Source organism: Trichoderma asperellum, chromosome 5, assembly GCF_020647865.1.
Source record: "Trichoderma asperellum chromosome 5, complete sequence".
NCBI lineage: Eukaryota > Fungi > Ascomycota > Sordariomycetes > Hypocreales > Hypocreaceae > Trichoderma > Trichoderma asperellum.
Window position 1 is genome coordinate 3307512 of NC_089419.1, and position 21758 is coordinate 3329269.

General features: G+C 47.1%; 10 protein-coding genes across 11 annotated transcripts; 8 read left to right on the plus strand and 2 right to left on the minus strand.

The window, feature by feature from the left end:
• Window positions 1–139: 139 nt before the first annotated feature.
• On the plus strand, window positions 140–2508 carry TrAFT101_009217 (uncharacterized protein). Its single transcript, XM_024908982.2, has 2 exons — window positions 140–910; window positions 964–2508. Exon 1 carries the CDS (start codon window positions 318–320, stop codon window positions 846–848), a length of 531 nt encoding a protein of 176 aa, XP_024755612.1. The 5' UTR covers window positions 140–317; the 3' UTR covers window positions 849–910; window positions 964–2508.
• TrAFT101_009218 (uncharacterized protein) lies at window positions 859–2195 on the minus strand. Its single transcript, XM_024908981.2, has 4 exons — window positions 1465–2195; window positions 1309–1408; window positions 1192–1246; window positions 859–1130 (listed from the first exon to the last, which is right to left on the minus strand). Exons 1-4 carry the CDS (start codon window positions 1741–1743, stop codon window positions 1034–1036), a joined length of 531 nt encoding a protein of 176 aa, XP_024755611.1. The 5' UTR covers window positions 1744–2195; the 3' UTR covers window positions 859–1033.
• Window positions 2509–2982: 474 nt separating the features above from the next.
• Window positions 2983–4615, plus strand: TrAFT101_009219 (uncharacterized protein; the record flags this gene model as incomplete). The annotated part of the gene is made up of 4 exons (XM_024901311.2): window positions 2983–3120; window positions 3194–3271; window positions 3346–4191; window positions 4247–4615. 4 exons carry the CDS (start codon window positions 2983–2985, stop codon window positions 4613–4615), a joined length of 1431 nt encoding a protein of 476 aa, XP_024755610.2.
• A 483-nt stretch (window positions 4616–5098) lies between these two features.
• On the plus strand, window positions 5099–5510 carry TrAFT101_009220 (uncharacterized protein; the record flags this gene model as incomplete). Its single annotated transcript, XM_024901328.1, has 2 exons — window positions 5099–5369; window positions 5452–5510. 2 exons carry the CDS (start codon window positions 5099–5101, stop codon window positions 5508–5510), a joined length of 330 nt encoding a protein of 109 aa, XP_024755609.1.
• Window positions 5511–7475: 1965 nt separating this feature from the next.
• On the plus strand, window positions 7476–8570 carry TrAFT101_009221 (uncharacterized protein; the record flags this gene model as incomplete). Its single annotated transcript, XM_066128582.1, has 1 exon — window positions 7476–8570. The coding sequence occupies one exon, from the start codon at window positions 7476–7478 to the stop codon at window positions 8568–8570; it is 1095 nt and encodes a 364-aa protein (XP_065984702.1).
• A 1997-nt stretch (window positions 8571–10567) lies between these two features.
• TrAFT101_009222 (uncharacterized protein) lies at window positions 10568–12045 on the plus strand (the record flags this gene model as incomplete). Its single annotated transcript, XM_066128583.1, has 2 exons — window positions 10568–11069; window positions 11123–12045. 2 exons carry the CDS (start codon window positions 10568–10570, stop codon window positions 12043–12045), a joined length of 1425 nt encoding a protein of 474 aa, XP_065984703.1.
• A 404-nt stretch (window positions 12046–12449) lies between these two features.
• TrAFT101_009223 (uncharacterized protein) lies at window positions 12450–13331 on the plus strand (the record flags this gene model as incomplete). Its single annotated transcript, XM_024906273.2, has 1 exon — window positions 12450–13331. One exon carries the CDS (start codon window positions 12450–12452, stop codon window positions 13329–13331), a length of 882 nt encoding a protein of 293 aa, XP_024755605.2.
• Window positions 13332–14107: 776 nt separating this feature from the next.
• On the plus strand, window positions 14108–16154 carry TrAFT101_009224 (uncharacterized protein). Its single transcript, XM_024907085.2, has 6 exons — window positions 14108–14248; window positions 14311–15045; window positions 15152–15248; window positions 15314–15552; window positions 15604–15902; window positions 15966–16154. The coding sequence occupies exons 1-6, from the start codon at window positions 14136–14138 to the stop codon at window positions 16016–16018; spliced, it is 1536 nt and encodes a 511-aa protein (XP_024755604.1). The 5' UTR covers window positions 14108–14135; the 3' UTR covers window positions 16019–16154.
• A 401-nt stretch (window positions 16155–16555) lies between these two features.
• On the plus strand, window positions 16556–19152 carry TrAFT101_009225 (uncharacterized protein). The gene is made up of 3 exons (XM_024908980.2): window positions 16556–18014; window positions 18079–18600; window positions 18658–19152. Exons 1-3 carry the CDS (start codon window positions 16605–16607, stop codon window positions 18883–18885), a joined length of 2160 nt encoding a protein of 719 aa, XP_024755603.2. The 5' UTR covers window positions 16556–16604; the 3' UTR covers window positions 18886–19152.
• On the minus strand, window positions 19042–21050 carry TrAFT101_009226 (uncharacterized protein). 2 transcript variants are annotated; one of them, XM_024908979.2, is made up of 3 exons: window positions 20747–21050; window positions 20358–20671; window positions 19042–20283 (listed from the first exon to the last, which is right to left on the minus strand). In XM_024908979.2, exons 1-3 carry the CDS (start codon window positions 20832–20834, stop codon window positions 19219–19221), a joined length of 1467 nt encoding a protein of 488 aa, XP_024755602.2. In that variant the 5' UTR covers window positions 20835–21050; the 3' UTR covers window positions 19042–19218. The 2 variants fall into 2 exon arrangements, with proteins under 2 accessions (XP_024755602.2, XP_065984704.1); XM_066128584.1 differs by having other exon boundaries at window positions 20358–21050.
• Between the last annotated feature and the right edge of the window lie 708 nt (window positions 21051–21758).

Sequence of the window (21758 nt, forward strand, 5' to 3'; positions counted from 1 at the left end):
GTTGCAAACGCAGGAGTTACAGTTTGTGGAAGGTTTGTGATATGGGTTACCAGACGATTCGCGACATCTTATCGGCGCGTTGGGCTGACCCACAGCGACTTAACAGCACTCTCTTTCAAAGCGCACCTCAAGCTTCATGTTCATACCACACTACCTTCTATGGTCTTCATCAAAGTTTGAACTTGCAACTACATAGAGCTCATTCCAATTCAAAATACCACCACATACGGCATTTTTACCCCCGAGGATCCTCGCAAGGGATCGCGCAGCTCTGCCCAATTTCATCCAACCGAGCCTGTTCGCTCAATCCCACAGCCATGGCTTCACCAGAGGATATCGTTATGGGGGATGAGAGAGAAGACGCCGCTCAGCCCCAAGCCCCCTTCACCTTGGAGGAAAATATCGCTCAGCTCAATGCTATCGACAAATCTATGGTACAGCTTATGAATCACACTGCCGCTGCGCTTGGCGCCCTCACAACACCAGACTCGTCCGACGACAGCGGCCCTTCGGCATCAGTAGACTCGGCAGCGCAAAAGGAGACATTTCGACAAGCAACAGACACTTTTCTGAGCACGCTCCACAGCATTGATGTGCGAATGAAGCGGCAGATTCTCGCACTGGAGGAAGCGGGCATCGTCAACCTTTCTTCCGGCGCACCTCGTCAAGGCCCCAACCCTGGCACCAAGCCGTCTCTGAAGCCTAATGGAGTTGGGGCCATCGGGAACCTCGATGTTGGATGGCTGAATAGCCGGGGCACCAAAGTAGAGCGAGATATGGAGCTAGAGCTGTGGAAAAGGACTCGGGAGATCCTTGAAAAAGATGAAGGCAATATCAAGAAGGAGTGACGAATGATACGACGCGCTTTAACGAATATACATTTAGAGTACTTGGGTATATACACCTTACGGCATGTCAATCCCATATGTCCACAGATGCGACACTACTAACACGATTTTGCAGGTGATAGCTAGTAGAGAACCACTGTTGGTAATACTCTTTACCTGATGCCGCAACGATTCACGCCTTCTCCTCAGATACCCGCTTCCTTATCACAGAGCCTGTTATAGGCATGTGTAATTTGATCAGGACCATCGCGTGGTCGTGGTATAATATTCTCGGGTTGGATGCTAATATTGGGCGTCAGTTTAAGGACGAACCCTAGCATTTATGGATAGCATTGGCACTTACAGGGCGTCAAAGAAGTGGCAGGAAAACCCACCTGAATTAGGCGTTGAGTCTTTAGCTGGAGGAGGAGAGTTAAATTTTGGAATGGCGAAATGAACAGAATTGATTTAAAAATCTTACCCTGGTATCCGGCAAAAGAAACACAGTTTTTCCTCGCGTTGCAGCTATACTGGCACCTATTCTCGGCCCATGGGACCCACGTGGTACCCAAGGTGAAACGCTGGGTATGTTAGATGATGGCATTTCCTTTAGAATCATGAATGAGGCGGCTCTTACATCGGTATCGCCCACGGTTTGATGGCGCGCTACCCAAGCTGGATCGAGAATCAATTGGCCCGGAAACTGGGATGAAGGCTTCACCTCGTGGTAGTGAATCGTCCACTGATCATACGTTTTGGGAGATCCGAAGACACAGGCTTTCATGCGTTGTTGACCACCCGCAATGACTTCTTGGTCATGAGTCCAGGGATTACTGGCAATGGCGCCACTCAATGAGGCAGCCAATAAGATCAAGACAAGGCGAAACGCGGCGGAAAGGCTCCATGGAGGAATCATGGTGGCCGAGATGAATTAGTGGAGGAGTCGTATGGCGGCGACAGAATTGTCTCGATCAACTGGGTGTAGGGCAAAACGACTTCAAATTTATTTTGAGACAAGCTGGATGAGTGCGGCTGTTTGATCCAGCATTTTTCTTTGGCAGCGATAGTTTGTCGTTTTGGTGATTAAGAGCTGCCCCTCTCAGGCATTCGCTCCCGTGTCATAGCGTCATCATAGGCTCGTTTTGCTCCCGCCTCTAAGCACAAGGAATAGGAAGCAGCTAAGAGAGCCACTGCCGCCTAGCGAATGCTTGATTTGGTGTCCAAGTTGAACGCTCTCTCCAGGTCGATTTGACGACGGCTTCCCGAATTAAAGGGACTGGATTTTGGCAAGGTGCACCGCCCATTCCGTGCTACATTCCGGCATCTCACTTTACAGCTGCTGGATGGCAATGGCAATCGAATAGGCTACCTCGGGGCTTGGCGTTCTAGCATGGCAAGCGTGGCTCTCCCCGTGCCCACGCCTCTACATTTATAGCATTTATTGGTCACTACCAAGCACTTATCGCGCTGCATTGGGCTCTTTCGATGGGTGGAGCGATAAATATTATCCATGTCGAACTATGGAGCGCACCGCTGGCTGACACCATGTGGAGGAAACCAGATTCCCTTACTTCGGCGGCACAGTTGTGATACGATCCCGACTCTAGAACTAAGATCTAGGAGCAGTATTTGTTCTAGCATAGTAGGTAGTAAATAGTAAGCAGTACCTATCTTGGACGTGAATACCATAATAGCCGCGCTTGGCACATAGGATTTGCCGCGTCTTTTGCTGCTGGTACTACATGCTGCATGCAGTATCTCTCATGCCTCGCCCAATGGAGCTGCGGCGATTCTTTTTGCGGGGACGCATCCCGGCCGCTGGGTCTCGCCTTGGCTCTGCCACCAGTTCGTAACGGAGGTACTTTGTTTTAGTGCGTGCGCAATAGTGCATTGCAAGTCTCTTGGTTCGTCCGGAACAACGTCGGTGCCAGGCCTCCCTGCGCGTCCCCATGAATTTGGTGGCTTTTCATCTCCGATCAAGCCGCTCGACCAAATGTTTCGATCTCTGGTAAACACCTGGCCGAGGTTTCTGGCGTCCACTCGCTGCGATTGCAAGGACGTCGAAGCATAGTGCAGTCGGACTGTAAGAGGTGAGAGAAGAGAATCGCTTTTTTCTTCTCTTTCTTTTCATCTTCTTTTGTTTATTCATATCAAGATGATGCAGCCATCACGGCCAGCGGCCATGGCCCTGCTGCTGTCGATCGCATCCTTCGGGGCGCTTGTGCATGCTCACGACCACCACGGCGGCGAAAGTCACATCCCCGAGGGAGAAGCGATATCATTTGATCCCATCGTGAGTTGCCCATGGACAATACCGGAAATACAAAATCCAAAGAGAACTTAGACGGAATTAACATCAAGTACAGGACAAAATCCTCTGGGTCCACATCCTAATCCAGATGCTCGCCTATGGCATCATTTTCCCAATCGGCATGGTCTTTGGTGTAAGACTTCACGACTCTGCTGCCAGCCACTTCTCTGGAAGCAAAGTGTTTGATCTGATCTGACATGTCCATAGATTACCAAGTCACGATGGCATGTTCCCACGCAAGTCCTCGGCTCTGTTCTCGCCGTTGTCGGTTTCTTTCTCGGTCATGCGCACAAGGGACGCGAGTTTGTCGAAAACAATGTGCACTCGATATTCGCAAACATCCTGCAGCTCCTGCTTGTCGGCCAGGTGGTTCTAGGCCTATATCTGAAGCTCCACTGGGAGAAGGGCGTCCTGGGCGTGATTCGCAAGTTTGTCCGACCCTTCCACTCCATTATTGGAAAAGCAATGCCTCTTCTGGCCTGGGTGCAGATGATTTTTGGAGGCATCACGACCCTCGGCTTCTGCCAGGGCGACCACGTCGGCCAATGCGCAGCTCATTTCATCATGGGTGGCGCATTTATCGCTTACGGCATCATTTTGACTATTATCCTCCTTGCCGGACAGGCTTGGGTTCGCCGCACAGGCCGATCTCAAGAGTTTTACGACAGCTCCATTATTGCCATCTGGGGCTGTATCAATACATTCACGGAGCATCGCTGGGGTACCGCCTGGGTCAAGAATGATTGGCAACACACTACAATGGGTGTCATCTGGTGGTGTGCCGGTTTGGCCGGTATCTGGCTGAGCCGAGATCGCGACGGCAACCCGAAGCGCAACTTTATCCCGGGATTCGTCATCTTCATTACCGGCTGGGGCATGTCCGCGCACCCTCAAGAGCTGATGGTCAGCGCCATGACACATACCATGTTTGGCTATACTTTGATGGCTGCCGGTCTTACACGCATCATTGAAATTGCGTTTGTTCTGAAGGATGCTCAGTCTCTGGCTGACGATGGCCGTTCGTGGAACAGCTTCCAGTTTATCCCTGTTTTTGTAAGTACATATTGCAGTTACCACACCATACGACGCCATTTCTAATCTCTCATAGCTCTTGTACGCCGCCGGTTTCCTCTTCCAAGGTGCAACTGAGCAACAGATGGCCCTCCTCGACGGCTCCAGCATGGATGTCATTTCTTATATCCTAATTCTATACTCTCTCGCATTTTTAATGTTTTTATTCGTCAACATGCTCATCCACCTACACGATCGCCTTTCCAACCCGCCGTTAAATACTAAAGGATTCGCCAATGGCCATACCCACTTAAACGGACGAGCGGTGGAAGACGGCCAAATCCGGGCGGCAGAGGAGTTCGAGCTTGAGGGCTTAACATCCGATGACGAGGACGATGAGAGACAGGGAATGCTAGCAGGGGAAGGGAGCCACATCCCGAAGCGATCCGCTGCAACTCAGTCATAAGCTTCATGTGATAGTTGAAACTAACGCCAAAGAGAAAAGCATATTTTGGAATAATTTGTTTACATAAGGTGTAAGTGTGTTTTGGAGTCTGCCTATGCATAACGTCTGTATACTACTGGGAGGTAAAGCAATGATTAAGGTCTGGGGCTATTGTTACGGCTAGAAAAGTAACCTCATGTAATGATATAATGGTATTGAGTGTAGCAAATTTACCAGTAGATTTTGTCCTCGGCTGCGAGCTAGATTTCGTGATCAACAATTCTGATCAGCGTATCGCATCCAGGGACGAAGTACTTTCGTACCTGTATATTCCAGGGTCCGGCCAAAAAAAGCTAGGCAGGTGGCTGTTTTTTCAGGTGGGGCACAACTTTTTTTCTTTGGTAGCACTTCCAAACCTCCAAGAACTTTCTACGAAACTACACAATAAACGAATACAACGTTTGTTTCGGCCATATATCAGCATAGCTCCACATTAAAATCACAATGCCTTCCGTCAAGAACCCCAATCGCCCCTCAAAGAACAGGCTCGCCGCCCGTGCTGCCAAAGCCAAGAAAGCGAACCAGAAGCGCGCCGACCCAGCCAACCGAAGCAAGATCACCAAGGCGGACAAGACGAGAGGCGCAAGACCTGGTCTGCTGCCGACAAGCGGACCGAGGGCTCAAGTTAGCGCCAAGAAGGCGAGGAAGCTGGAGAAGAAGATGGGTTATGCGCTCAAGAGACAGATGGAGGCCGAGGGAGAGGCAGAGATGAAAGGTACGTTTGGACATGACGATTTGAAGATTTAGCGCCATGAAATGATGGAATGGGGCGAGAAAAGAGGCTAATATGAGGATAGATGCTCCGGTTGTTGAGGAAAAGGCGGCGCAAGAGGGCGAGGATGTTGAGATTCAGTGATTTGTTTTACATGGAGATACGACATATTGCACGTAAGTTATCCAGACCCTCGGGAATAGGCTCGCGTGCTGACCTGATGATGGACGTAGATTCAAAAGTTAATGGCTACCTAGTTTGGTTTCTATGGTATAATGGGACACATACACATACATGGCGCAGGTTGGGTCTAGATTTTGAACTCAGTTTATTACACTAAATGCTAAATATGAGCATTGTCGAAGGGCTGTCTGGTACGCTACAGCTATCGAATATAACGTTTTTTGTTTACCATCACGGAATTAAAAAACTCAAAACATGGCGTGAAACAAACATGGCGTGAAACAAACATGGCGTGAAACAAACATGGCGTGATTGCTCAGGACCCTCCATTTCCCGGATATTGCATTGGCTCGTGACTTCTATATCCAAAGTCCTTTCCCGGCCTTCTCCCCTCTAGTGTGGCTTCAGAATCGCTTGATTGGTCTTCAAAGCGGAAGGAGCCTGTTTCCGCAAAAGAGTCTTCTGAAGAGAGCGAAGGTGGGTACGATGTTGATGAGCCTTCGCTTTGTTGCGCCGAGAGGAAATAGGAGCTAGAAGAGGAGGAGGAATCATTGTCGTCCTCATCCAAACAGATCTCGAAGCATGCCTCTAATGAGGATTCGAGGCACGAGAGGAGGTGTTGATGATCCTGGTTGTGAAGCTGAGGATCAAAAGTGCCATAGTTTGGGGCACTGACAGAACTCGGATGAGAAGGAGGAGAAGGAGAAGCGATGTTGGATGTGTCTGTGCTAGCTTGGGAGTCTCCTCATGCGTCGCTAGCCGAACATGTTGTGCCGGAGAGCTGGGCTGTATCTTCACTGTTGGAAGGCATTTTGGAGTGAATTTGGAGTAAGGTGTAAATGTTGTATAGAGTTTGTATTGATTTGAAGGGGGAATCCAGTAGGAGTAGGGGTAGAGAGCCGACTTTATATTCACCTCACGGAGTCTAATTTTGGACCTTTTCTTAACTTTTAGGAATATATTCTTCGGTAAACTATATATTTCATGGAAACAACGGTAAACTATATATATCATGGAAATTACATTTATTTGCATGGACAAGTGCTCATGATTTCGTGTACCTGCTGCATTAACTTTGCCTACATATCGCAGCTCTACGCCACCGATCACTCGATTACTTCGCAACGTAGCAATAGTCATCGCGAGTTTTAGAGTAGCTGATGATTGGGTTTTGCCACGTCTTGACGCCGAAGACTTTGCAGAGAACACAGGCGGCCAGGATCATCAAAACCTCCTCTCGTGCCTCGAATCCTCATTAGAGGCATGCTTTGAAATCTGTTTGGATGAGGACGACAATGATTCCTCCTCCTGTTCTAGCTCCTATTTCCTCTCGGCGTTTCAGGACATGCGCTTGGGAGTAATTGGGCTGTTGGTACACTTCCGGATATTGTGAGCTGCTGGAGAAGTTAAAAGCGAGAGCATGGCTGAGGTAGGACTAAAGTGTATCTCTGGGTAAACAGGGGAAGGAAACCCAAAATTAATAATAGTAGAGGTGATAGAGGTAGTAGAGAAAGTAGAAGTAGCAGAGTGAATGTATCTCTGCAGCAAAGGTGAACCCGGAGCGAAGAATCTCTACATTGACCATACGAACCGTTGGCAATTGTCTACTTGCATACACAGCAGTTCTGCCAACTGACGACAAACTCTCCTCTTTTTATCATTTGGTGTTTTGCTTGCCATAAAGTTACTCTATGCTCTCACACTTTTGCCTTCCCGAGGCTCCCTTATTCTCATTATAATCTTTCAGGCGTTTCTAACTTTTCTCCATGGCAACCGACGCCTCCAGTGGAGGTGAGCTGAGCCTATATAATTTGCTCTTCCTCCCCTTTCTTTTCGTTATTTACTTGCTCTCAAATACACACGTGACCTTCATCATACACGCTCGCTATACACACTCGCTCGCTCACATCTTATATCACCACAAACATGAGCTCTTTTAAGACTTCCGCGCTGTTCGGGCGCAAGCGACCAAACCTGATTGCGTCCGATGTCGCCCAGTATATCCAACAACAGTCCAACGCTCGTTTGAAGAGGGCAGTTAAAGAGAGAGTCCCCCTGGATGATTTATACTTTGGAGATGATTGTTACCCAGCCTGGGTTGACATGTGCGATGGCAAAGCCGAAGAAAGCTACCATATTCAAATCCAAAAAAGGCTGCTCAATCTCGACGCCTCGCTTTTCGTCGACAGCTGCCTTCGAGAGAAGCTCAGAGACACATGCAATGCAAAGCTTGAAGAGGCACGACTACTAGGCCTTGGCCTCGCAGACATCAGGATAGGAGACGGGCTTTTACCCGAGTGGGATCAATCGGCCGTCGATATGGCAATTCCTCTCGAGGTTGAGCCTGTGAAGGATGACTGGGAGGATTCGGCTGAGCGAGACGCTCTTACTTTTGGAGCCGCTTTAGTACGCAACAAAGCCAAAGCCAAAGCCAAGTCGACAGCCCCGGAAGACAACACTGCCGCTCTGTTCAAGGACGATTCGTCAACCGCTTCATCAGACACCTGGGATAGTAGCTCCTTCTTTTACAGCGATGACAAGAACGAACATGGAGAAGCCGTTGACGAGCGCTATGCCATGTTCAGTGGGGGCGATCCTCAGCCTCTGCCCCATCGCTACTCGGAGAGCGATGATGAAGCCCCACACATTCTTTTCGATGTTGAGATGTTGGGTGGTCCTGATGGCACCTACAATGTTGATATGGAAGTTTACGAGGCTGAAAGCGATTCAGATGTGGATGAACTACCTGAAGCTGAGCTCGCAGTCGACGCTACCGCCTACGAGTTTTTCTTCCCTACCACAGACGCTGTGGACGCGAATCTCCCTGGCATGGACTTGGAGTGCTCACTCGAAGGCCCATTCACCGAGGCTGACTACCTTTCTCACGCAGCTGAATGGGGAGACGGAGGCTTTGACCTTGGCTCTACAGAGGAGGAGGAGGAACAAGATGAGGAAGGGGAAGAAGCCATGATGATGGACGGAGAGAACGAACTTGATAAAGATGTCATGATGGAGTTCTAGGAGAGTCTCAAGAATGTCATGACTCGACTCTTAAGAACGATGCGGAGGAGCAGAGGGATATGCGGGAGCAGGCTGCTGGTATTGCGGTGACTGACGATGGAGTCACTTGGCAAATTGCAACGATCAAGCAGCCAAGCCAACACAATATGTCTTTCTACTCTTGGTGCTTTTCTCAACTTTCTTTCTTACTCTTTTCTCTATTTTGGTTTCTTTCGTGCTTTATTTTGGTTGCTTTATTGCTCTGTCTCTCTTTTATTTCCTATTTCTTATAGACTATTATGGGCTTTGGTTAAAGGAGAAAAGGGAAAAAAAAACGGAGGTAGCAATTTGGAATTCTGGATATTGGAAGGTACATGCTTGGGTTAACACAAAGCGAACAAGGTAAAGCCTTGGTTCCTTTCGCTCCTTTGGCTTCTTTTGGGGAATATGGATATCTGGGCCCATGAGGACCAGCGTTTTAGTTAGTAATTGGAGTATTTGTTCAATCATTTTCTTTGGCCAACGTGAATGTCAACTGTTCTGAGCTGAGTCTCCTTGAAGTCCAGCTCCCTTCTCTTTGCCATGTGTGAATTATTCTTTTCGTGAAATCTTTTGTGCGTTCCAGACATTGGAGTGTACGATTGCTGACTAGTAGTCAAATTTGATGCATCGTGTTAGAACCTTGGATGAGGCAGGGACGAGGCGGCCGCTGACATTCTTGTTGTCCAAAGCTGGGTCATACGGAATAGAATCACATGGATGCTAACAAAGGTATTAGCTGATCAAAATTGCATTTCTCCGCTGTAAGCATCTCTTTTTCAAAACCGCATGGGAAGAAAATTTCTACATAAACTAGCGGAGTCTACTTCATACACGCAAACGTTTAGTTTCACATCTTGACATCTTATGAGCGCAATTCTCCTCTTCCATCCCCATGATACTTCATTATCAATATGCCGCCAAGATATAAGCATCTTGTAATCATTATCAATGGAGCTGGTTGGTAAGGATTTGAGGCATTAGTAGCAGATTGGCCGGATGTTTAGCGGAGCCCGATCGAAAGGAGGCAGCAATAATTTCATTATTATAACGAGGCAGCCAGCCTGCAACACAAGACAGAAGAAGATGATAGTAGCTGACATATCCAAAATATCGGGTTTGCCATGTGTCGGATATATCGATCCTCCGAAAAGGATGGAAAGCCGAAAGTGGATGCTCAGCGCCCATCGTAAACTCCGATGTGGATCATGAAGTTAGGATTGAACATAGGAGTGTTAGCAATAGGATTTGGAGTAATAGGCGGCTCTAACTAAGCTTTAATGTTGCAATATCGTGCAGCAAACAGGTATGGCATGCCATACATATATACGCATGAAGATTTTACGATGAGTCATTAGCTATTAAAAAGCTGCGAAATATGGAAATTGAAATGTACAACTGCCGTTATGCAAATTAAGATGGTGGTTGCTATCGTGAATTTGAATTGACCTGTTTCGATTCGCTTCTCTAGCTGCGGGCACATGTGAAGTGGTTAGATCCATGACTTATTGTGCAATGGTTATGGAGCTTGGGGTACATTTCTGGGATTAGCTGTAACAAACATTTCGGCATTGATGTACGGCATCTCAGTTCGTTCATTGAGTAAGCTCGCTTGCTTCGCGTGAACATACAACGCCGATGCCGGTGTACAGTTTCTTAGCGACTCTCGGAAAGAATAGCCATTGAGAAGGAAATCCAGAACTGGCTCTTTTCAAGGAAATTAGATAGTAATACTTGTGCCATTTTCGGACTTTGATACTTCCCAGTAAGAGGTGGATGCAATGGTCCCAAAGTAGTATGATGAGGTCTATATGCTTTGACGTAGTCAGGGCGAGTATGTGAAGCCAAATTGGTACAAATACCATCAATGACCTGTAGTAACAATGCTTCCGTTCGACATGATAGAGTTCATCATTCCTTGACTTTTCATACCAATATAACAACAATACCTCAAACGAACATCTTCGATATCACCCACCATGCCTTTTCTCACAGGTCCCAACGGCGAGCAAGTCGTTCCAATCCGAATCAATGGTGTCTCTGAGCCTCTAGATCCAACTCGTCTTATTCCAATTGAGTCTAATGGTCAAGACAAAATCGTCCACTACGCTCAAAGCGCAACTCCTGAGATAGCCATCAAAGCGGTCGATGCATCTCACAGAGCATATCTGAAGTGGAAGAACACTTCCTATGTTGAACGTCGGGATCTGCTCCTTCGGGTGGCTGATGTGATTGACTCTTGGGTGGAGCGTTTTGCTCAGCTGCAAGCAGAGGAGACATCTAGCACCATAGCTTGGGGCCGAGCAAACGCATTCATTTTGACTAGATTCATCCGGGAGATAGCAACTAGCATCTCAGATGCTACGACAGGAGAAATCCCGCCTTTGGAGCAGCCTGGAGCAATTGCATTGGTGTACAAAGAACCAGTTGGCGTTGTTCTCACAATCACACCATGGAATGCCAGCATGATCCTTTGTGGAAGTTCTTAGCTGCTCCCATTGCTGCTGGGTGCTCGGTTGTGCTAAAGGCTTCAGAAATGTGTCCACGAACACATCACACCATCGTCGAGGCATTTGAGGAGGCCGGTATGCCTAACGGCCTCATCAACGTAGTTCAAGCCTCGCGTGAAGATGGTCCAGCAACGACGGAAGCTTTGATTGCTCATCGAGCGATCCGCAAGGTTGCATTCACAGGCAGTGCTGCTGTGGGAAGAATCATTTGTCAGACGGCGTCCAGATATTTGAAGCCTGTCTTGATGGAACTCGGAGGGAAAGCCCCAGCTATCGTCCTCAAAGATGCTGACGTTGAGCTCGCGGCCGACAAGATCATTTATGGTGCGTTTTTACACCATGGGCAGATTTGCATGTCCACCGATCGCATTATAGTGGTTCAAGAGCTTGCAGATGAGCTCATTCAAGCGATGAAAATTGCTCTCAAGGCACGATTCCCCGACGGAGCAGGTTATGCTGGCAGCAAGAGGCTGGCTAAGAGGGCCCATGATCTCTTGCAAAAGGCTCACGCCGCAGGAGCTCATTTCGTCATTGGCGATGGAAGTCTCAATGCAGATGGATCTAACCTGACACCAACGATCGTCACAGATATAAAGCCCACGGATGAAATCTTCCACGAGGAGATATTCTCTCCTGCTGCAATTCTCACCATTGTCAAAGATGAGGCTGAGGCTGTCCTTTTTGCCAACGACACACTACATGGCCGCAACGCTTCTGTGCACAGCCGCGATATTCTCGCTGCGATCCGGGTCGCCAAGCAGATTGAGGCTGGGCAGGTTCACATTGGTAATCTGACAGAGTTTGACGAGCCGAATATTCCGTTTGGCGGAACCAAGGACAGTGGCTGGGGAAGAAACAATGGCAAATATGCTTTAAATGAGTTTTTGATTGACAAGACTATTACGATCCTTGATCCAGCCGCGGATGAGATTCGATTTGGAAAATAGCTGTCAGCATTGATGTTAGCACTAGCCAGTATTACTCAGGCCGCGAAACGCCGCAACATGTTGATTTACAATTTAGTTGAAACTTTATTCGATCATTGTATTACGCTGTGACAGGCCATTTGGCTTTGAATCCAGCAGACGAGATTAACATTATGTCGAAGTGCTAATCTAAATTACCGTGTCCGTATATGGGTCAACGTCAGTAATATGGGTATTACTGACGTTTTGTATTACCATCTGTCTGTGAAACAAAACTGCATGTAAGTGGCGTGTAATGCTTTAAAAATATAAGAAGGCGCTGTAGCTGCAGTGTAATTCTCGAGTGACGTCGATGAAAATAAACCTGTAAGAGTTACAAGTCAGTTTGAGAAGGTTTAACAAACTACCCTCTGGTTATCGCCATTATGCCTTACGTTCCAGAACCTTGGTCGTTTGACGATGTACTGAAGCTCACCAAGATCAGCCCAGCCTACTGGAGAGCAACTTTCAACGCTCCGCCGTTGAATCTCTTTACGCCGCGAACTTACAAGGCATTGCGCACGCTTGTCGAGTTGCTCGAAAATGACCAAGCTGTCAAGGTCATCGTTTTCGACAGCTCCGCCCCAGACTACTTCATGGCCCATTACGACTTGTTAGCTAGAGAAGGGAACGAAAACACAGAGGGTGCAGAGGCCTCTCCAGAATCTGAGTGGCCCGGCTTTGTACTACGCTTTGCTCGCCTTTCCGCAGTTACAATTGCTGAAGTTCGTGGTCGCGCTCGTGGTCTTGGCAGTGAATTCATTCTCGCGTGCGATATTCGCTATGCCAGCCTCGAGAAGGCAATCATCTCCCAGCCAGAAGTCGGCGCTGGCATTACTTGCGGTGGCGGCGGTATCGAATGGCTCCCCATCGTGGTAGGTCGTTCGCGGGCTTTGGAGATTCTACTGGGTAGTGAAGACTTTGATGCTGCGACTGCTGCCCAGTACGGCTACATCAATCGTGCTATTAAAGATGCGGAATTGTCCGCTTTTGTAGACGGCTTTGCCCGTCGAGTAGCTGGGTTTGATAGAAAGCCGTTGTTGGAAACCAAGCAAGCCGTTAATGATCGTGCCGGGTTGCCTCGCCTGTCAGACCTCACAGCATCATTAAATACCTTTTCTAAGTCTTGTACCTGGCCCGAGTCCACAAAGCGAATTCAGACTCTCTTTGAGATGGGTTTGCAGCAGGATGGGCCTTTGGAGAGGGATATGGGTCAGCATCTTCCTAAAGTATCAGTCAAGTTGTATGGAAAGAAGGAAGATGCTTAATGGTTTGGAGCTTCAGTGAGTAGTCTTTAGACTTTTCGCAGGTTGCTCATGGATATCTATATAAGAATACCTAAGCTGCTGTTTATTATGCGATTACGCCAACTAAATGCATTTGAAACTTGAAGTCATGAGATGCCGTTATTTAGTAATCTAAAGGCGAGACTTCATCTTCTGAAAAAATCGTCCAGTATGCCATGCTGTCAGTTATCTGAAATTAACATAAAATTATACTGCTATACAATTTTATATACGAAGGTAGAAACTGAATAGTAAACAACAAAGAAAAGAACAAGGTCGCAAAAGGTACAGTCGAAGAAGCCAGAAGAGAAATACAAATTACATATATGTAGCAACGTGAAAACAATCAGGCATTAGAGTACCGTAATTAAACCAGATATTTTTCTGATTACTCCCTTTTAAACGCCTTATACAGTAAAAGCACGCTACTCTTTTTGAACTCCCGGCGCAGCAATGACATGACTGAATGGCTCTGTCAATCGTAGCATTCTCACCCATACGCAACAAATAACAACATCAGGCTGACTAAAGTTCAAACTTTGTCACCGTCAGCTGGCTGGCAATGAAGGGAGCGTTTCACTCGTTTGAGGAAGATAAACGGAACTCGGATTTATGTATAGTAATCAACAATTTGATCTTACAAACACTCCCGGGCATCGGTCTTTTTAGCTCGGTTGATAAGTCCGCATATTCCCGCGCCGCTTTTCTATAAGGCCGCGTATTCCTAACTTGTTACACTCTACAAAGTCCGCTGCCCTCGAAACCCCGTCATCAGCACGCTTCATCATGACCAACAAAGGCAACTTGGAGAGTTTGGCGCTGAAGTGGTCGTGCTCTGCATGCCGCCAGTCGAAACGCCGATGTGATAAGATGTACCCCGAGTGTACGCTCTGTACACAGTCAGTCCACTTTATACATTTTCCGCAGTGTAGCAATTAGTGACTTGGGGGACATTGTATAGGAAAAATATTGCCTGTAACTACCCGGGCCGTCGGAAGAGAGGAAAAGCACTTCATTATGCCAAGGCATTATCGCCCTTAGAGAAACCCACCATCTCTCAGACTTTAGTTGTTGTGACTGAGAAAGGGAAAGAGAAGCCCTATCAGGCATCATTCAGTTGTTGCAATTCTAGCTTCATCGCTGAGCGCTTTCTAGATCCCGTTGTCTTCTCCCGTGCGCAGTTATCAGTAGGCAACATTGATGTGGCGGTAACAGATGAAATCGCTCAGCTGGTTGGGAGCGTATTAGACATTCAGGCTGTTTCCGATAGGTTCTTCAAATCGGTTCACATGTGGATGCCGATTATATCAAAGATTCGATTTTCCAGCACCCTGCTGAATCGATTAACTTACAAGAAGGCTGAATTATACTTACTGGTGCTGTGCATGAAACTCAGTTTCTCACGCAGGGCAACATCAAACGCCACTCTATACGAGACGGTGAAGTTGTTCCATTTTAAGCTGCAGACATCTGGGGTGCTATCTGTCCTAGTTCTGCAGGCCTCCGTCCTCATTGCACTCTACGAACTGGGACATGCAATCTACCCTGCGGCCTTTCTGTCTATCGGATCATGTGCTCGCTACGCAGTAGCGCTGGGGATTGATAAATCTATTCTCTCTTCAAGTACTGAAAAAAGTCAGTGGATTGAAGAAGAGGAATGTCGCAGAATTTGGTGGGCGATCTTGGTTCTTGATAGGTAGGCACACCGATGAGCCAGAGCACAAACTTCTTTCTCAGCTTCGCCTCCTTTTCTAATATTCATTGATTGCTCTTACATGAGGCAATGCTAATGTTGCTTCTAGGTACCTTAACTTATGTGATCCTCAACGGCATTTGATGACGCAGGACGCGAGCCTAGACAGTTATTTGCCCGTAAATGATGCGGCATGGGACAAGGGGGTAAGCTGTTTTCAGTATAATTTCAGTCTCCATCTTGTGGGGTGTCTCTAAATGGGCTATTATAGGAACCTGACCCTGATCATTTATACACTCTGGCAACAGCTAATAGCTACCACCTGGGACTGTTTGCGCGATTCGCTCAAGCAGCCCATCTGCTCAGCCAGGTTCTACGTCATGTATCTGAAAAACATTCGAGCGAAACTTCTCAGTTGCGGCGCACGATATTTGCGCTTGTACAAGTTTCCAATATTGAAGCATCAATGAGAAGGCTAGAGTACTGCAGCCAGTCAGCGGTATGCTACAGGTAAGGCTGTCGATATTTCTCTCGCTTTCAGTCAACCTGCTAACGACGCAGTGGCATTATCGCGCTTGACGATTCGTTCTGTGATAAACGACCACCGGGCTCCGGCGCACATCTTTCTAAAGAAAGCTCCCTTATTTCACAAGCAACTCTTCACATGGTCTCAATCTTCAAAACGGACGTTGCAGAGGAAGTCTGTGACGTCGCCAGCCCTTTTCTCGTGCATTTAGTGTACAAAGTGGCCTTAATGCACCTGAGAATCGCTCACGAGTCTCCAACAGCTGCTGCTTTGGAAGAGCTTCAGCTTTTAAAGCACACATTAAAGGTTGTTGGAGGTCGATGGCATTGCGCCCGTAAGTATCTGCCCAGGTAAAGATTCGTTTTGAGCTACGTTTATACTGAAATGTATGACATAGACGCCTATCTGTCGCTATTGGAGAAGCAAGAAATTCTTTTAGTTGTGCAGTAGCAGCGATGTTAACGATCATCCCATTATATATTCATGAGTTTATAATTGAAGCATGAGGATGGAAGCTACGATATATGCAATTATTTCCAGCTCATCAAATTTTAGTACCAGTAGTACAGAGCATATAAAATAGCGATTGTAAATTTTATTTCGAATTAATGAATAACTAAACTTGCTTATGCTGGTAGTGCTACTCTAACTGTGGCCGTCTATACGCAATAACATCCTCTTACACCATAATTTAATTCAATCTTGCGCAAAAGGGTCCAGTTTGCACTGTATATATATCCATCCTGCAATGTCTCATTCCTACCACATCCGTCTGCAAAGGCATTGTTGCCACATCCAGAGACAGCAGTAAACTTAGATAAAGCCTTAATTGCCAACTCGAGATATTCCGCAAGCAGCATCTGAAAACTCCCAAAACATACTGAAAGCGTACAATTGCACTCCATTTTTTTTTTCGTCAAAAAAATCTATCATTAATAGAAATATGCTGCATCTCACAAGCAAACGTCGGGAATTTCGTTCGCCAGAAGCGCCAGACAAACCGACAGCCTGAAGATTAATTAGACCCTAACAAACCATGACTATATCCGCACAGAGCAAAACTGACCCTGCAGATGGCAAGTTTAGCCATCTGCGAAGTGCTAAATCTAGCCACCGTTTGAACCAAATCGAAAAGATTAGGGCTCACGGTGTCGGAGATTTGGTAGCTTTGCCGCAGCTGGTCGTATGCGGAGACCAGTCGGCAGGGAAGAGCTCGGTCTTGGAGGGCATAACAGGCATACCGTTTCCACGACAGGAGGGACTTTGCACGAGGTTTCCTACCGAAATCACTCTTCGCCATACAGAGAGCGAGACAGTTACTATTACTGCCAGTATCAGACCTCATGGTTCACGGGCGCCAGAGGTTCAGCAGACACTTGCTGCTTACCGCAAAGAAGTCGCGGATATGTCAGAGCTCCCCGATATTATCCAAGAAGTCTCACGTTTAATGAACATTCGTGGGTACTCAGACAACAATGACGGATATGCTTTCGCACCAGACGCCCTTCGCATAGAGGTAGCCGGTTCTATTGGCTTACATCTCAGCGTGGTGGACTTGCCAGGACTGATATCCGTTGCAAACGAAGAACAAACCGAAGAAGACGTGGAAGCCGTTCATAGCATGGTTACTGGCTATCTTCAGAATTCAAGAACAATAATTCTTGCTGTTCTCCAAGCAGGTAACGATATGGCAAATCAACCCATTATCAAACTAGCTAGGAGCCATGATACTTTAGGCCAACGAACTGTTGGAATTATTACAAAACCTGATTTGATCAACCAAGGTACTGAAGCCAAACTTGCACTTGTGGCTAAAAATCAAGACAACATCAAACTCAAACTGGGATTTTTCCTATTGAAGAATCCTAGCCCTTCAGAGCTCAAAAACGGGTTGACGATGAGGGAGCGTTCTAGTCGTGAGCTGCGCTTCTTCTCAAGCGCTTCTTGGGTTGACCAAAATCTTGACATGAATAGAGTTGGGGCGGAAAAGCTTCGAATATTCCTCCAAGACCTACTCGATACACATATAGAGAGAGAGCTGCCTAAAGTACGAGAAGAAATCAAGAAGCTGTTAGTTGTGACGGAACTTGAGCTGAAATCCATGGGAGATGCTCGACCTACCATTGATCTAATCAGGACTTTCCTCACCAGCCTGAGCATGCGATTTTATGAACTTTTGCAAGCGGCCCTTGATGGCAACTATTATAGTATTGACGCAGCATTCTTCTTGGGGAGTGAAAGCTCCAGATTACGAGCCAGTATACAAAAAATGAACACGTCATTCGCAAATCATATGAGAAATTCCGGACAGAAGCGAAAGATGACAACCGATCTCGAACCTAACCGCTCGGTTCCCGAGGTAAAAGATCCAAAGAATCATGAACCGGCCTACGATATATCCCAGATTTTAGTTAGTAGGAAGGGGATGATACAGTGGGTGAAGCAGGTGCGAATGGTTCTTAATTTTCTTTTCGTCTCTTTCGATATCCCCAGTCTAAAGATAGATATAGGTCTATTCACGTACCAGAGGAAAAGAGCTCCCTGGGAATTACAATTCCGCGCTTTTGGCTGAACTCTTTCGAGAACAGTCGAGTCGGTGGCCGGATATTGCTGAGACACATATTCACAGTATTCTAAAGACAGTGACTCAGTGGATCCAGCTTGCAGTGGAACGGTTGATTCCCGATGACAACATGCGCAGCCAAATTCACATCATTTTGCAAGAATGGCTTGAGCACACAGAAAGGGTCGCATTAGAAGAGTTGGAAAAACTTATTGCAGACGAACAACGCACCCCCCTAACTTACAACCATTATTATACAGACAACGTCCAGAAATATCGACTAGACACGCAAAAACAAGCTGTACAGAAAGCAGTTCAGGCAGAGCACGATCTCCATGGGAAGCTTCACATAAGTAATGTTTCTGTTGATATAGAGAAATTTATTGCTGCAATTGGGTCTCGTATCACGGTAGATATGGATGAGCAGGCGTGTAATAACGCCATCACAGAACTACAAGCATACTACAAGGTGAAAAAACGCCGCACATTGATTCGCAATCTGTTTTATATTGACAATAATTCTCAGGTGGCAATGAAGACATTCGTTGATAACGTGGCGCGACAAGTTATTGAACGACATATAATAGCACCACTCCCAGGTGCATTCTGTCCAAATTCCGTCTCTCAGCTTTCTGATGAAGACTTGCTCCGAATCGGCTCTGAGTCAGCGAAACAAATTGCTAGGCGAGAAAAGTTGGCTGCACAGGCTCAAGGCTTGAAGAAAAGTCTAAAAGATCTACAAAAGCCCGTATGACGTTATGACTGGCGGTCTTTGAGTGTATATTTATATCCTTTTTGCTCTAAATTCGCCGTGTTTTTCTTTGTTTATGTGATGATATGGGTTCTTTTATCTGCTTGATAGTGATTTTTTTTTGGAGTTGTCGGACTGTAATATCGATTCAGTTAGGTGCCTACTTCTCAGCTCTGGTTTTCCCATTGGGTTTTCCCAAAGCTTTAACGTGAATACGGAGGAGTTGTAATAGAATATTTTCAAGAAAATTCAAGACCAATTATATTTTCGGATAGTCAATACCGTTTATTGATTCTTTAAGATGCATATTGACAGGAGTATTATGACATATATGATCTACGAATTGCAAAGCGCCACAATATCCTCTGGCACATACGTTTGAAGAATGTCAATCAACTGGTTCAGCGGGATCCAATCCATGTTACCGTGAATACTGCGCAATGTGTGGCCCGAGTATAGCACACGAGCATAGTAAGCCCTCTTATGTTGAACAGTCGTCTCCCAAACTTCAATTGCAATGTTGGACGCCATTGCAGGCCACCTCAGCTGCTCGATTCCGAGAGCACCCAAAATGGGACCAATGTCTCCGTCGTGGATGAACGTGTGCGCGTAGACGTATTTCTGCGTCTTGCCCAATACAGCCTGCAGCCGACTAACAATCTCCCCGATGAAGAGGCCCTCAGTAACCTGAATATACTTGGTCACTAGGCTATTATTGCGCCAGTAGTGATTCCATTCCCAATCACCCGCACGGAAAACCTCTTCAGCTTGTTCTTGAGAAACACATTTGGACGCATCAGTAAAGCTGCATGGAAGCTCATATCCATTGCAGAGTCGAGCCTGAAAGTTATCGGAAAAGTGATCAAATGTGCTCTGCCAAGCGCTGCTGGTGGCACCGAGGATATCTCCCAGCGATTGCCTCAGCTCGGCTGTCACGCTAAGATGCTCATTCCAATCATCGGTAGACTGAATTGATGAGAGGATGGAGCCTCTAGCATTGCATGGATACCCGTTGTTGACGGTGTCGACGCCTGCTTGCTGGTGAAGAGGCACGGAGCCCGAGTAATGCGGCCAGAGACCGCGCAACACGCCTCCAGCACTCTGCTGGGTAAGAGAAGCAGAGCTAGAACGTAGCCATACTTTCTCGTTGGGAGATCTTGGTATGAGGCCAAGCTTCTCACCATACAGAGCCCAAAGATCTTTGCCGTGCTGAATACCATCAAGAAACCCACCAGTAGTCAACTGAGGGAAAAAGCAAGTCGAATTTACGTACGGCAGAGCATCCACGAAAGGGTTGCTCGGGTCAGTGTACACGCTCGCAAAGGCTTGAACGCCATTAGCACCGTGGGCTTGGCTGCCGTACAAGTAGCCCTCAAATGTTGAGCAATCAAATGGTTGATTCTAACGCTGGGTTGTCAGTTGAATTCATCCATGATGATACCATCTCAATATGTAGTAGCTAGACAGCCTCTTACCTCTCCGCCTGGGGCTAGGTTGTACATGGTACGTCTCTGATGCCTCTGCATATACTCCAGGTACACCAGCTTGGCATGACGATCGCCGGGCAGCTCATAGCCGTTCACCCGCGGGTGCGGCATGGAGCAATAGTCGTACACGCCATACGGAGAGCCTTGAGAGGCCTTATTGGCTGGGGCCGTGTAGATGCCTCCATATGTGCCCAATCCGCTGCTGGTAATGTACCCAGTGTCATTGAGTCCAGGCGGGTAGAAAGTGTCGACGGGGGAGAGATTCGCCCCGGCAACCAAGACGCCCTGGGCTAAGACACCAGCTGCCACAGCACGAGTCAGCATGATGCGATTCCGGTGAGTCGAAGCCATTGTCGGTGATGCTCAACCAACCGTACCTTGAATCAACTGAGCCTGGGAGACATCGGATGATATAGGCCCCAGGACGTGCTGCAACGCGACCACGTGGCTGTGTCCGACCTTCATCTCATGCAGGAACAGCACGGCTAAACGGTATCATCTGCTGTTGGCGTCAACTAGCGATCCATGGATTGATGCCAGTGATTGGCGGTGGTTGCAGCAGCAGCAGTTGTGTAAGCACCTAGTTTTAGGCAATGCAACTAACACTTATCAACACTGTCTATAAGAGAAGCACCGGCGGGGTCCAAAGAGTCTTGCTGCTGCGCATTCCTTGGTTGATTGCGGTGACATGTCCCCGTGTAAATGCAAACAAGAGGCGCCAGTGACCTCCGCAAGCCACTTGTTGTAGATGCTGCATGCACGTGCCATCTGCTGGCGAAAATAAGTGGCGGGGAGAAGACACGGGAATAGCGCTGTTGCCCACTAAAAGTAGATCGCGGAATAGTCAAGACTCTCGATATCTCTAGCTCTGATTACATGTAGAGAACTTTTGGAGCTCATTACCATATCGCCTTGTATCATCTGGCGCCAATTATTGCTAATGGCATTGGATAAAACACGATCCGAGAACGGTCGGCTGAATTCTGCGCTTAAATATGTTGGGAATGATGAGAAGAAATAGCCAATGCAAACCAGCCAGAGGATGCATCTAGGCCACAGTTTACGTTCAACTCATCTCTGGCAGAATTTTGCTTTGCAATTTAAAACTCGTGCTATTGAATTTCTTTCACATATACAGACTTTCTGTGATGCAGGACATCTAACTAGTTTCTTGAGGATGGTCTCAAAATATATAAGCCTCATACTGACGGGACTTGCGTCCTTGTCATGATTCTTTCTACTGCGTAGTAGAAAACCAAAACAATTTAACTTATTTCTAGATATATTATAATTAAACCACATAGACTTGTGCCTCGTCATATTTAGACGAACAAGTGGAGTGTTAAGATTTCCTATTACTGTCAAAGATGATCATACCAGCGTGACCGT

What these genes read in the sequence shown, in the direction of transcription:
- TrAFT101_009217 (XM_024908982.2), top strand. Translation starts at nt 318, where the DNA reads ATGGCTTCACCAGAGGATATCGTTATGGGGGATGAGAGAGAAGACGCC.
- TrAFT101_009224 (XM_024907085.2), top strand. Translation starts at nt 14,136, where the DNA reads ATGACCAACAAAGGCAACTTGGAGAGTTTGGCGCTGAAGTGGTCGTGC. An exon ending in GAGTGTACGCTCTGTACACA is followed by an intron (nt 14,249 to 14,310) that starts GTCAGTCCACTT and finishes GACATTGTATAG; the next exon opens with GAAAAATATTGCCTGTAACT. An exon ending in GCGATCTTGGTTCTTGATAG is followed by an intron (nt 15,046 to 15,151) that starts GTAGGCACACCG and finishes TGTTGCTTCTAG; the next exon opens with GTACCTTAACTTATGTGATC.
- TrAFT101_009226 (XM_024908979.2), bottom strand. Translation starts at nt 20,834, where the DNA reads ATGAAGGTCGGACACAGCCACGTGGTCGCGTTGCAGCACGTCCTGGGG. An exon ending in CCAGGCTCAGTTGATTCAAG is followed by an intron (nt 20,672 to 20,746) that starts GTACGGTTGGTT and finishes GTGCTGTGGCAG; the next exon opens with CTGGTGTCTTAGCCCAGGGC. An exon ending in ACCTAGCCCCAGGCGGAGAG is followed by an intron (nt 20,284 to 20,357) that starts GTAAGAGGCTGT and finishes ACCCAGCGTTAG; the next exon opens with AATCAACCATTTGATTGCTC.
- TrAFT101_009218 (XM_024908981.2), bottom strand. Translation starts at nt 1,743, where the DNA reads ATGATTCCTCCATGGAGCCTTTCCGCCGCGTTTCGCCTTGTCTTGATC. An exon ending in AAACCGTGGGCGATACCGAT is followed by an intron (nt 1,409 to 1,464) that starts GTAAGAGCCGCC and finishes TAACATACCCAG; the next exon opens with CGTTTCACCTTGGGTACCAC. An exon ending in TGCCACTTCTTTGACGCCCT is followed by an intron (nt 1,131 to 1,191) that starts GTAAGTGCCAAT and finishes GCCCAATATTAG; the next exon opens with CATCCAACCCGAGAATATTA.
- TrAFT101_009225 (XM_024908980.2), top strand. Translation starts at nt 16,605, where the DNA reads ATGACTATATCCGCACAGAGCAAAACTGACCCTGCAGATGGCAAGTTT. An exon ending in TGATACAGTGGGTGAAGCAG is followed by an intron (nt 18,015 to 18,078) that starts GTGCGAATGGTT and finishes AGATAGATATAG; the next exon opens with GTCTATTCACGTACCAGAGG. An exon ending in AACTACAAGCATACTACAAG is followed by an intron (nt 18,601 to 18,657) that starts GTGAAAAAACGC and finishes AATAATTCTCAG; the next exon opens with GTGGCAATGAAGACATTCGT.